The sequence below is a fragment of the Myotis yumanensis genome, unplaced genomic scaffold, assembly GCF_028538775.1.
Source record: "Myotis yumanensis isolate MYYU_CA2020_CCGP unplaced genomic scaffold, mMyoYum1.0.hap1 SCAF_8, whole genome shotgun sequence".
Classification (NCBI taxonomy): Eukaryota; Metazoa; Chordata; class Mammalia; order Chiroptera; family Vespertilionidae; genus Myotis; species Myotis yumanensis.
In genome coordinates, this window is record NW_027223759.1 from 24,778,734 (window position 1) to 24,792,122 (window position 13,389).

Genomic DNA, 13,389 nt, shown 5'->3' on the forward strand with positions numbered 1-13,389 from the left:
ATCAATTAATTCTGCTATTAATAGGTATTAGTATTATTTTTATCAGTTTATTCTCTTTTTTATTTCTTGCATCATAGTTTTGTTTTCTAAGAATTCAAAACATTCATCTTCCATGTCTCAACTTGTTCAGTCTTTCCTCTGGCTCCCTGAACATCTGGAATACAGTTATAACAATACCAGTGGCCCAGTGCACCAGTGGGAGGGGGGGGTGTCCCTCAGCCCAGCCTGCACCCTCTCCAATCTGGGACCCCTTGGGGGATGTCTGACTGCCCCTGTGGGATCGGGCCTAAACCTGTCTCTCACAATCCAGGACCGCTGGCTCCTAACCGTTCACCTGCCTGCCTGCCAGATCTCCCCTAACCACTCTGCCTGCCAGCCTGCTCACCCCCAACTGCCCCCCCCACCAGCCTGCTCACCCCCAACTTCCCCCACCACTGGCCTGATCACCCGCAACTGCCCTCCCCTCCTGGCCTGATCGCACCTATCCCCATTCCTTGGTCGCTGGGTTGACCCAGGAAGCCAAGCCTTCCCGCCTATTCTCCTGCTCTCCGGCCAGGCTTGGCTTCCTGGGTCACCCGCTCTCTGGCCAGCGCCGCCATCTTTGTCACATCAATTTGCATATTCCCTCCTTATTGGCTGTAGGTGCTGCCATCTTTATCATGAAGTGATGATTAATTTGCATATTACTCTTTTATTAGATAGGATCCTTGTCTATTAATTTTATCACCTATGCCATTTTTAGTTTTTTATTCATATTTTCCCCATTCTTCATTAAGGCCTGAATTTCCTAAATTCTTTGCTTGCCTAGATATTTTTATTTATTAATTTGAGAGAAACACCAATATGCTGTTCCACTTATTTATACATTCATTGGTTGATTCTTGTATGTGCCCTGACCGGGGATTGAACCTGTAATCTTGGCGTATCGGAATAACACTCTAACCAAGCTACCTGGCCAGAGCTTGCCTAGTAATTTTTTATTGGATAATGAATACTGTGAATTATATATAGCTGGGTGCTGGATATCTTTGTATCACTATAAATATTCGTAAGGTTGTTCTGAGCTACAGTTCATTACTTGGAACTAGTTTGATTCTTCTGGGTCTTGTTTGTAAGCTTTATTAGGAAGAACCAGAGTAACGTTTAGTCTAAAGTTGGTTTTCCCAGCACTGAGGCAAAATCCTTCTGAGGACTCTCTCCAGGACCTCCTGATTTCTGAGGGTGCTTATCTCTGGCCTGGGTGGAGCTCCAGGGAGTGTTCCCTTAGTTCTTTGTGGATAGTTGTAAGTGGTCTCTGTAACAGGGTAGCACCTTCACATACATGTGATCAGTACGACTTTGAGCTCAATGAGACCTCTGTGGCTTCCCAGCCCCATTTTCTCAAGTCCTGGAGACCTCCACTCTGCCCACCCCTGCACCCAGCCAGGAAGCTGTCCAGGCAGCAAGCTGGGCAGTCACAGGGCTCACCTTGTTTTCTCAGGGATCACTGACTGTGCCGCGCCAGCACAGCCAAGGGTGATCCTGAGTTGGGGGAGGGGGGAGGCGGGGGCGGGGGGGGGGGGGGGGGATGAAAGGATTGAGAAAAGACAGACAAGAGAATGAAAGCTGGGTCTTGGTGGCACGCTGCTCCCTGATGAGGAGACAGCGCCAGCGCCCACAAGCCGTGTCTTTATTTTATAAAAGATGCCACGAGGCAAAGTAGGGTCGTGATCAAGTTGTTTACAGCATTCTCGTGAGATTCAACACTACTCAACTACATGCACCTGAACTCTAGCACAAGGCACGTAGAGCTATGTGTTCGGACCACAGGTTCAAGCTTACAGCTATAGCTGTTGGCTATATTTGTGCTGGGAGGGCCCTGCCCTCCAGCGGGGACCTGCCCTCCAGCGGGGACTTGCATGTGGCCACGAGAGGACTCTGCCCTCTCATCAGTCCGAGGCTTGAACCTGTCCAAAGCACTATAGCCGCACCCCATAACTGACCTTTGCTTGATGTCCAATGTTTTGAAAAGCATTATGTATTTCATCTGGATTTCTAGATGGGGTATGCAAAGTAGGAAAAGTTTCCTTCAGAATAAGGTGCATGGATCAGCTAGATGCCTAAGTACCTTGACCATCAAAGAGGAAGTTAGGTCTAGCTGATCCTTGATTGTTCATTGTGCCCCAGGCCAAGGCCTCCCAGGGACAGGTGTCGCACCCATTGTTTTCTGTTAGCTCACCTACACCATCTCTCCTCCCTACAGCACCACTTGCTTATGGGGCACCATTCTATCTGGGTCATCTGGCTCCGTCCGCTTCAGGATAACCCCAAGTGCTCCTTGTTTAAATGTTCTGCCCAACTGGTTTCTTGCTGGCTCTAAACAGGTGCTTGCTTATTGGGGGACAGGCATATTTTCATGCCTCACGACCAAAAGTTGTGACTTGTGGAAGGTAGAAAACTTCTTTTGCTACAAGGTTTAGAACCAAACAGGCACATACCTTTTCTGTCCTAAAGGATGGATTTGCTTCATATGTCATTTGAATGCTACAGTGATTCTGTCTTGCAAGTGCCTCCTGACACTGGGGGAACTTTTCAGTGTTTCTAATGCAGGATCACATCAGGTTTCTGATTTCCTTCAATAGAAATAATCAAGGCCAAACCTTATGGATGAAGAATGAGAAACGAGTGTAGGCCTTGAGCGTTGGTCACACAGCATTCATTGGTCATAAAAGTAAACATACAGGGCTTTAACAAGACATAATTCAATTAAATCCTTTGCTGGAGGTATTTGTTCAACCCCCAGTCTCGCTTCAGTATTTACAGTCATCCTTTCTGTTTACCGGAAAGCCCAAGGAGAGGCAGATACCTGAAACTACACCGGCAGCCGTGGAGACTGGCATCATTGTGGGTCTGCTTTGCCCTCCCTGTGGCTCGTGGCCAGCACTGCCCTTGCCAACCCAACTTCAGTCTGGGGCCTCGGGGCTGCTCACAGCCTGTCACAGCAGTGAGCTATGGCTTTGATTTTATTATGTATGGCAGCTTCTCTCCCCCCCCCCCCCCCCCCCGTAATATAAAGTTATTCTAATTCCTTATTAACATAATAAGCCATAACTTGGAAGAGATCTGGTGTGTCAAAAGCTTGTCACTTACAGGGCATATTTTGCTGAAGGCAGTTCTGTCCTTTTAAGGCCACCAGTCTGTTTTTTATAAAATGGACAAAAGAGCCAATTAATACCCAAGCATTGGGGTTAGTGAAGATTGAAAAGTGAGATTGTGAGCAGTGCCTGTACCAACCCGAGGAGCCATGGTTGCTGAGGGCCAAGCAGCAGTTTTAAAGGTAAGAGTAGTCACCTGCCATCCCCAGCACATCTAGGAATCTAACCTCCTGGGATAATGTACTGCTCAAGCACCAAAGTCACATCTAAGAACTATCTAAGTAACCCCATGCATCTGTGAATGTGACCACCAGACAGCAAATGTGAATGTTTGTAGTCTTGCAGCTTTAGGACTATTTGTGTGTGGGGGGGGGGGGGGGGGGGGGGCTAAGCCAGTGCTATTTAGGGGGAGCTATATCGAAGTCCATTGGAGTACTGCTTGTAACTGCAGAGTTGGGAAACAATAATGTCCATCAACAGCTGAAACAAATTATGGCATCTGTAACAGAATATTGCCTTCTTTCAAAGAATGAGGTAGGTCCTGTAGGTATTGAGCTGGAAAAATGGGATATATTAAATGTAATATCAGGAGATACAGTATGTAAAATGGAAAGCAAAACTTGTTGCAAACCAGAGTAAGTAGAGCATGACCCACACACTCTGAGCATGTGTGTGGCTGACTGTCCGAACAAGGGAAAATGTCAGAAATACAAGCTAAATTGTCAGCAGTGGTAACTTACTTGAGGGCCATTGGGGAGGAAGGGGTACATTAGCTTCAGATGGCCTTACTTTGTTCCAATTTTTTAAAGTAGTGGCATTAAGATTTTTAACGTTTTGTTTTCCAGTATTTTTTATATTTTAAAAAAGCCTAAAAATATCTCAACATTTTGGATAAGTAATGTTAATATGTAAAACTGAATGATCAGTGAATTCCAAGTTACTTTTAATAGCTCAGTCCTACTTGTTAACCATGTAACTTCTGGGCACACCATGAATCACTCCAACAGCCGACTGTTCTATAAATCAGGGAGAAATCCTATTCTAACTACCTCCTGTGACTAAAAAACTAAAAATATTAAAATGTTGAATTAAGGATCACATGGTGAAAAAAAACTTTATAAAGAGTCATGCAGGGATGTCAGGTTGTAGAAGTTACCTGTAAGCGAGAGAAAGCATCAATTACATTTTTCCTCCTAAGAAGGCGTGCGTCTCCTCCAACAAAGGCCCCTCGGCAGTGCCCACAGGACTGCTCTGGCTCCGGTCAGACCTCACCCGGACGGGAGGAGTGTAAGATGATCTGGCTAGGGAGCCTTGACCTCTAACCTGAAGGGCTCTTCTTCTTGAGGGACCGATACTGTTTTTCTTCCTACTGTTTCCTGCTTCAGAGGGCAGAAACATCCACATGATGGATGGCATTGGTCTTTCCCCTTTCATGCTGGGACATACAATTAGGTATCAGTGGGGTTTTTTATTACAGGTAGTTTCTGACCATCCAAAACATACCCAGGTGGCTGGCTGCTAACAGAACAAATGGCTCCACCCACTTAGACAATGGCTATCCAATGACCCACGAACCATGATTTCACCACAGTGAACCAGAAGTTAGGGGAGAATGTCATCTTGAGCAGCCCTGCCAACTCTAAAATTCATGCCCTTTTACCCTGGGCATGCATCTGCTGGTGTTGCACAAAATTATTAAAATACAAGATGCATTAACTTTTCTCCCAGCTTTACTGAGGTACATAACCTACATCTTAATGGCCACCTGAATTAAGGTATAGAATATTTTCATCACCCAAGTTTCCTCTTAACCCTTGCAATCCCCTTTCATGAGCTCCTGCCAACCTATCTTCCCTTTAACTTTCTAGAGACTTCATACAAGTGGAACCACATGTAGTCTTTTGTGTCTGCCCTCTTTCACTTAGCACAATGCTTTGAAATTCATTCGTGTTATTTTAAGTATCAGTTCGATCTTTTTTTTTTGCTGAGACGTATTTTATATACTATATCCAGATATACTATAACTTGTAATTTGTTTATCCATTCATCTGCTGATGAATATTTGGGTTGTGGCTACAATGAATAGCACTGTGTGAGCAGTGCATGAAAATCTTTGTATGGCCACACGGGTAAACCAGGGAGTAGAATGGCTAGATGAGTGTAGGTTTCATGTTTTATGAAATTGCCAAACTACTTTCCAAAATGGCTATGTAATTTTCCATTCCCACCAGCAAGGCATGCAAGCTCGTCTCACCAACACTTGGTACAATCAGTTTTTCCAATTTTAGTCATTTTAATTTGTATTGTGATTTTTTTATTTGCATTTGCCTGATGAGCATCTTTTCGTGTGTTTATTCCTTTTATCTTCTTGGGGGAAATGTCTTTTCAAATCTTTTGTCCATTTTTTAAAAATTGAGTTGTCGTTTATTAAGTTGTAAGAAATCTTTATGTATGCTGGATACAAACCTGCTGACAAGCATTATTTTTTATGAGCATATCTCATTTTTAAAATGTTGTAAGGATCTGCAAATAGAACTGGAAGGAATAGGTGGAAGTCTGTGTTCACAAGTCTTGCTAAGTTGGACACTGCTGTCCTCACTCGAGGTAGTAATTGATTATGTTTTTTCTTAGAAATAGCCTCAGCAAAAATGCCATAAACATAATTCTAGTCTATCTTTCTTGGCTATTTCTACCTGACTTTCAAGTTTTACATCTTATTGTGTTTCATATCAAAAGTAATTGAGCACCTCTCTCCAACATTAGCCCCAGCTTTTTTCAATAGAGGGTACCTACTGCAGGACTCTTAAAGTATCCTGCAATGGGAGGTAAGGCAAACTGGCAGAAGCTTAACTTCAGAGATCTAATGCCTCCCTATAAAATAAGACAGAAACTAGTAGCTCAATTAAGTATTTAAAACCCTGACTTTAGAATAGTAATTATAGTAAAATGTATGGCCCATGGCAATAATGGTTTTCACTGTTTCCTAATGTTCACAGTGCAACAATATCAACATGTCCTTTTTAACTCTGCCAGCAGACAGATCTTTTTGCGTGTCCTCTAACTCTTGAGTATCAGAGTAAAAATACCTATGTACGCTCACATATTTTGAATATATATGTGTTGTAGATTTGTGTTTCACTTTAAAGTGACTTCCTACTACTAGAACGTCGTCACTGCTTCTATAGGTTTTCTAAAAATGCTGCTATTGTTCCCCAAGGAAGAACACAAGTCAAATGTAGAAAATGAAAACTGAACACCCTCTGCTACATCGCACTCATTCAAGGTGCGTTCTAATCAACCATCCTGTCCCATTGCTGGGGGAGAACGGGCCTTGCTCCGCAGCAGCAGTCACTGCCCATGGAGCCTCGCTCTCACGTCTGAGGAATGCCTTTGGTTTCCCAGGACGGATCCCATCCTCTGCTCGAGTATTCCTCTGGCATCACCGGGCTTTTACCAAACAGTGAAGCTTCACCCAAATACCACGTTGGTGTTTGCACGAGTGGCTGATGCGGAGAATGGGTGGTATCTCAGAGTAGACAGTGCTTTCTGCTTTATTCAACCTTCCTGGTGGGGATGACTAAAGGACACCAGGGGAGGAGGAAAGGGACACTCAGGGAGAGAACCACACCACAGGGACCATCTTCACAGAAAGGGCTCAATGTTGATTTCCAGGGCAGAGCAGGGCATGTTCAGCTCAAATTTGGTGATAACATCAGGATGAAGGACACCCAGCTTGCCACGCTCTGACCCCTGGCAAAGACCTCAGCACATCTCCCAGGAAAGAAAGCAGGGCCTGCAAGACAGAGAGAGGAAAATCAATGTTTCTCCCGGCAAACATGTCAATAAACATTTAACACTAAAAGCTCACTAAAAGTAACGATTCTTCTTTAAACCACTGGCTATGAAATGAGAGTGCTTGTTACACTTTCTAGTCTGGAAAAGAAGTATTTGATGTTACACCACGGGACTCTCCTGAGGAAAAGGCTGGGGCACACAGAAAAGCCAGGGCCCTGTGTTTTTTATCACGGGGTCCAGGCAGGAGGATGAAGACAGGGAGGCTGAAGGGCCACAGTCAGGTGAAGTCGTAGGGGAACCTGTGCCCGGACACAAAACTGCCCTAAAAGGACAAAGGGAAAAAATGAAATGTAAAACTGACAGCCTTGCATGGGAAAACCTGTTTTGAAAGGGGTTCTTCCAAAGTAATTCTTGCTGGATAAAAAGTCTGCATTGAATTTATTTACTACTCAAAACAACGCTCTCTTCTACATAAGGAAACACAAGCTGTACATCACCGGCAGACAAGGACCTCGCTCCCACAACTCGACCCATATTCCCGTCAGAAAAGGAGCTTGCCAGGCAGTCTGGAGCATCAACTGTAAAACCACCCTCTGCTGTAAAACGAGTCTGGGTTGACCCTGATTTTTTCCAAGGCAGACAGAAACTCTCCCTTCTCTTGGGTGCCAGTGCACAGCTATGTCTTACCAAACCAGCAATAGTTCTTGAGGTTTAAACAGCTAAAAACAAGCAAGCAAGCATACAGGCCAACTCCACGTTCCCTGAATGACCAGTGCCAGAGAAGTTTATCAACAGTCCACCCACTGAAGTTAAAAATGCCGACTCATTTCTCTCACCACCACCTTGAAAAAGGAGCGGGCCCACAGCTCCCGGCTGATCTGACCGAAACGTTTACTGGCATAAACTATAAATACCCAGCAGAGCTGGGCCACAAGCCTCCAGCTGCCACTCCAGACTGAGTGCATTATTTATGAAAGAGTAAACTGCTGAGTCTCCACTCATGGCTCCAAGGTCAACATAATGAAGAAATTCAGAAATGGGGGGGGGGGGGGGGGGGGGAGGGAGGAGCTACTGTCAGGTCAGTACCAGCTGTACCACAAAAACACAGGATGGTGACACATATTTCCCGATCAGCACAGAAGGATGTTTGTTTATCTTCCTGAAAAAAATTTAATTATCATCCTTAAATAATCCCAAAGCAACCTGGTTGAAATATAAGGTGGTCTGTTTTTCATATTACCCCCCAAACTAAACAATTCTGCTTCACTGTCTATTAAAGCAAGAATTCCAGTGAGCTGCATCTGAAGGTCATAATTATTTGGCTACTAACCCACACGTGGGAGAGGGGCAGAAACCAAAGTGGATTGGTAATGCAGAGCCTCAGTAAGACATGAGTAGCTAATCCTGATAAAGATGGCATATTTTAATTCTATCAAAATGAAGGTCTAACTGAAAAGACAATACCATTCCCCCTCCAAATTAAAAAAAAAAAAGTCGACAAATAAGTGCAGTTTGGATAAAGTTACTGATGGTAAGTAGTAAAACCAAGAGTCACGGGAAGGGCTGCTGAGAAGCGTTTACTCCAGCACCCGGCACCCTGTGTACAGAACTGTCTGCATGACCTATGCTAGCTGAAAAGGACAGCAGCCTATTCCTAAAGGCCATTCAGAAAGGAAATGTTCAAGACCTTCCCTGAGAATGCTGCAATGTTTAAGAATCCTCACTGTACCCAAATCCTCCCTTTTATCTATCTTCAAATTCCAATGTGATTGGATTCATTTTAACTAAAGCATAAAACCAGGCTATTTCAGAATCTAAGCCAGATGTGCTAGTTCTGACAGTGTTAGCAAAATAAAGCCTAAGAAAAAAGAATTTAGAATTTTTACTTCATAAAACAACTTTTTGAGTCAGCACTTTTTAGCAAAGTTCAGTTATATTCTTCTTTAGTTAGCAAGCATGAGAAACTGAGAAACTTTGCTTTAGTTCATTAACCAGTTAGGTATTCAGTTAAACAAAAATACTGTATTCATATCACTAATTTTCCTCTTTACGAAGAAAAGAAAACTGAAATTCATATTATGCATTATTTGAAACATATCCAAGTATGAGGATATTCTAAATGACAAACATCAAACTCTCAGCCCAGCTCCGGGCCCACTGAGTCACTGTAGCATCCCAGACTGCCAGGGCCAGCCGCCTTCACCACAGAGGAGCCACTTCAAATGGAGTAGACACCAAGGGCCCTCTAGCCCAATGCTAATCCTCTTCTTCCCACCTACATGGGAAAATGGAGCCCAATAATGGGATTTCTGTAGAAACTCCACTTTATAGAACACTAGACATTAACCTGTGATGACAATTTAAACTTTTCTTGCCATTTTTCATTTCTAACAAGGTCAGATTGGATAGGAACACTTCTTATGATTTTCTTTATGATTCCTCTGTTCAGTTAGACAAGGCTGAAATTCCCACAAAAGCACCTTCAAGTTTGTTAGGGGTACAGAGAGACCCCAAAAATGTAGCACTTAACTGATGTTGTATGTGAACCAGAAATACGGAAAGAAAATTTAAAATTACCAAAACACCAGTATTTCTTAGTGCTTTTTAAAAACCTTTATGATTCAAACCAAACTTTGCAGGAAGAAGTGAAGTGCTTCAAAGAAGGGCAGACAAGAGAACTGCTTCACTAACCAACAAAGGGAACGCACCCTGTAAGACAGGGATTAGGCCCCAGTTCAGCAGGCAGGTAGGTGGTTGAGCTCAGATGCAGGCACATCGATGCGATCACCTGCTCTAGCAACTTAAATCGGAGTCTTACCAGAAGTAAGAGAAGTCACATCTGAATGGAATCTAAATGTGGGTAATGGCCAAGGGCTACCTTTATCTCATGAACAAACAAATGTTGCGTCTAGAGACAGCAAGTTGCCAATTCAAGGAAAATCATGTTGCCCCTGGGAATGGGAATTCTAAAATTCAAATTCTACAAAGTACATTTGTTTTCTATTTTACATGCGTTTAAGCCCAAATAGAGTCCCTGGGATACTGGGGTACCAAGATGCATAAATACCATTTCAACTTGAGCCCAAATGCTCCCCAGCAAACAGCCTCTAGTTCCTCACAGATTAAACTCAACTTTGCTAGTACACATCCCAGGAAAAGTTTCCAGCATGAAACAGGTTTGGGGGAAAACTGTGTTTCTGTTGAAATACATGGGAAGCCCAGACAAAAGAAACATCAGTTAAGCACAAACAAGAATTTAATTTCCAAAACTTAGTGGGGTGTAAGTAAGTCCCTTAATTAAAGCTTTTGTCGCACCTCCTCAAGGTCTATAATTGTCTCTCTGTGCTCAAGCAGCAGGACCACTTTGAGGACCTTGGGGGTAATTCTTGGGCCGGTAATCCAGCACAGCATCCCGTCGTTAGCACATTTTCTGGCTAATTGACCTTCAAAGAGTTTGTGAGCCCCCTCTCTTGCTCGCTGCCAAGCACCTTCCACAGTTTCATTTTGCCTCTTTCTTCTAGAGTAATATTCTAGGACCAAAGTTTGGATAAGCTTTCCACAGAGACTCATTCCTACCACTATATGAAGCATCGGAAGCAGAAACTTAAAATGGTAACTGAGCAGACCCTAGTCTGAAAGGTCAAGGGTGTTATCAAGCAGGAGACTCTTAATTCCTTAATTTTAACCCCCGGCCATGAGTTATATTCAACTAATTCATTTGGTACTTTATTCAGCCCATCTCTAAAACTTATCTACTAATACAATTTTACTTTTCCCTTTCTGCACATCACTAATGTGTAGAATACTGTAACTATCTGCAACCTGGTGCTTTGTCAACCAAATTTTCTATAATAAAATAAGAATATAATAAAGAGGGCAGAGCACACTGGAAAAGGAATGTTTATATGTCACATATGTTATAGCAAATAATAGAAACTACAATCACGAACTTTAGCACTAACAACCATATAGGTCCCCAAATTCAGGGACAAAATACAAAATGCAGGATTATATAGATTTAGTTAAGCCATTGGGCCAACTGGATGTATTTTACCTCTGTTCTAAATGACTGACCATATATAATACTACAGGCCCAGTGCATGAAATTGGTGCACTCGGGGGTGGGGGGGGTGTCCCTCAGCCCAACCTGCACCCTCTCGAAGTCTGGGACCCCTTGCTCCTTACTGCCCACCTGCTCACTGCTCCTTACCACTAGGCTTGCTGCTCCTTAGTGCTGCCGACGAAGCAGGAGAGGCCCCCATCACCGTCACTGCACTCACCAGCATGAGCCCAGCTTCTGGCTGAGTGACACTCCCCCTGTGGGTGTGCACTGACCATGAGGGGGCAGCTCCTGCGTTGAGCACCTGCCCCCTGGTGGTCAGTGCACATCATAATGACTGCTCGTTCCCCTGTTTGGTTGATTTGCATATTAGGCTTTTATTATATAGGATAGGATGAGGTGGGAGGAAGGAGTAATCCTTTAACAGGCTGACTCTAGGTCTGGCACCTACCCAAACCCTACCCTTTCCGCCCCCAACCCTAATTCTAATACAATTAGATATCTATAAAATAGTGCAATTCCATGTTCCAACAACCCATCCTCAGAAATCACACAAAGGACACACACACACACACAAAATTTCCCATGGTTCCATTCTGGAAAGAAACAGAGAGTGGCAGAACAGTTGGGGCTGAAGCCACAATTTCCTACCTAGGACTTTCTCCTGGTTCCCCTGCAGTTTTCTGAGAATGTAATAACCATAACTAATGCTGCTGCCAACACTTTAACCTCACTTTCCTTTTCTAAATAATGTTAATTTAAAGAAAAAGACAAAATATAAGGCTTTAAAAAGAACTGAAGGCACACTGCACCAACCGTGTATTCTTTTTAAAAGAGTTTCTTGAGTACACCAATGAATTATATACAATGAGGGGGAACCCAAAGCGGGGAAAGCCATGTCGGTAAGATGCTAACTTATAAAAAATAAAAGGGTTTAAAAGTATGTGGAGGAAAAACTGGCATAACTACCAAGATATAAGCACACACATTTTTTCAGATCTTAGTACACCCTAGGTTGGAAGAAAATGTCTCTGCAAAGATCATTTAACATGTAAGTGGAGACTGAATAATTTCTAACTGGTAATATAAAACACCCATTTCCCCCCAGATGTATACAATTCTTCACCTTGCATCTGAAGTGAAATATTTATGGCACCTAAAATCCTTAAAGAAAGGGGACCTAATCCCTTGAGTTTAATGGCTATCTTTCATCCCCTTCTGAAGATCAAAAGAAAGAAAAAACCCCTTACACAACTTTACAGTGCTAATCCCAACACACCTGCAGACATCATTAACCTCTTAAAGCAAAGGAAACTGACGCTAGAGCACCAGACCCCACCGCCGGGCCCTGGAGAGGAGCCTGTGCTCAGCAACACTCCATCAAGGCAGCCTGGGAAGCCGGCACTGCACATAGGGCTGGGTCCTGCGGCTTTCTTCTTAAGAAGTCATCAGCAAAGCCCAGGCTACCTCGTCTTCCAACTAATGGAAAAACATCTTCAACAAAGAACCTTTTTAATATAGATCACCACAACTGCCTTATGACTAAATATTTAAAACCATAACTCCAAAATTCCCCAGTTTTATTTTGTATAAAAAAAATTCATAGCTTATTTCCATGGCTATCCCTTTTTAACACTTCTTAAGATCTTAAGATTCTTAAGATTTTAAAGTCTAATCTTAATTATGTGTCTCTCATCTAACACATACTCTACACATATTCGTATTTCAAAACCTGAAGGAGGTCAGGAATATTAGAAGAATTTAAATGTGATCCATCTAATGGCAACTTTAATCAGTCTCAAATTAACTTGTATAAAACCAAAGGATTTTTACCTCTAGGTTAAAAGTACCCTATCTACCAATGGGTTTGTTTTTGAAAACTCCTATTCCAAAATAATGCCAAATGCCATCATTCCCCCACAGATTTTCACATTTCTTAACCATGCATTCACAGGGAAGATTTAGAATAATAATTTTGAAAATAAAAGGTATGGAACATCCTGCCTTCCTGGATCAATAAATTGCTTCTTTCTCAAACCAAATATGAGCAATTTACTATTTTACCCACAATTAGAGTGAAAAAAATAACAATAATGGGAATATTTTAGGGCTAATTAAGGAAGAATGGAAATAATGAGTAAAGGAGATTGTATCTATAATTTCCCAATTAGTTAACTCATTCGAAACCTTTGGCCAAGTTAGAGTAAACATAACTTCAAACATTGATTATGACAGATACGCTCTAGTTCAGGATTAGATTTCAGCTGACAAGTAGGGCAAGTAGAGGAAAAAGAAAAGAATGAAGATTGTTAAAACAACCTGCTTTCTACCTAGTATTCCTTCATCTACAGTCAAGGCAGTGACTCAGTCCCAGTCCTGGCCAAACCCCCAAGGACAGGC

At 42.8% G+C, this 13,389-nt stretch overlaps 1 protein-coding gene across 1 annotated transcript in view; it reads right to left on the reverse strand.

Annotated features, from left to right (window-relative positions):
• Positions 1–6,661: 6,661 nt before the first annotated feature.
• FARSB (phenylalanyl-tRNA synthetase subunit beta) overlaps positions 6,662–13,389 on the reverse strand; it is a 53,110-nt gene continuing 46,382 nt past the window's right edge. The window contains exon 17 of the mRNA XM_070422235.1: positions 6,662–6,927. Within this exon, the coding sequence (XP_070278336.1) occupies positions 6,824–6,927 (104 nt within the window). The 3' untranslated portion in view covers positions 6,662–6,823. The remainder of the gene's footprint in view (positions 6,928–13,389) is intronic.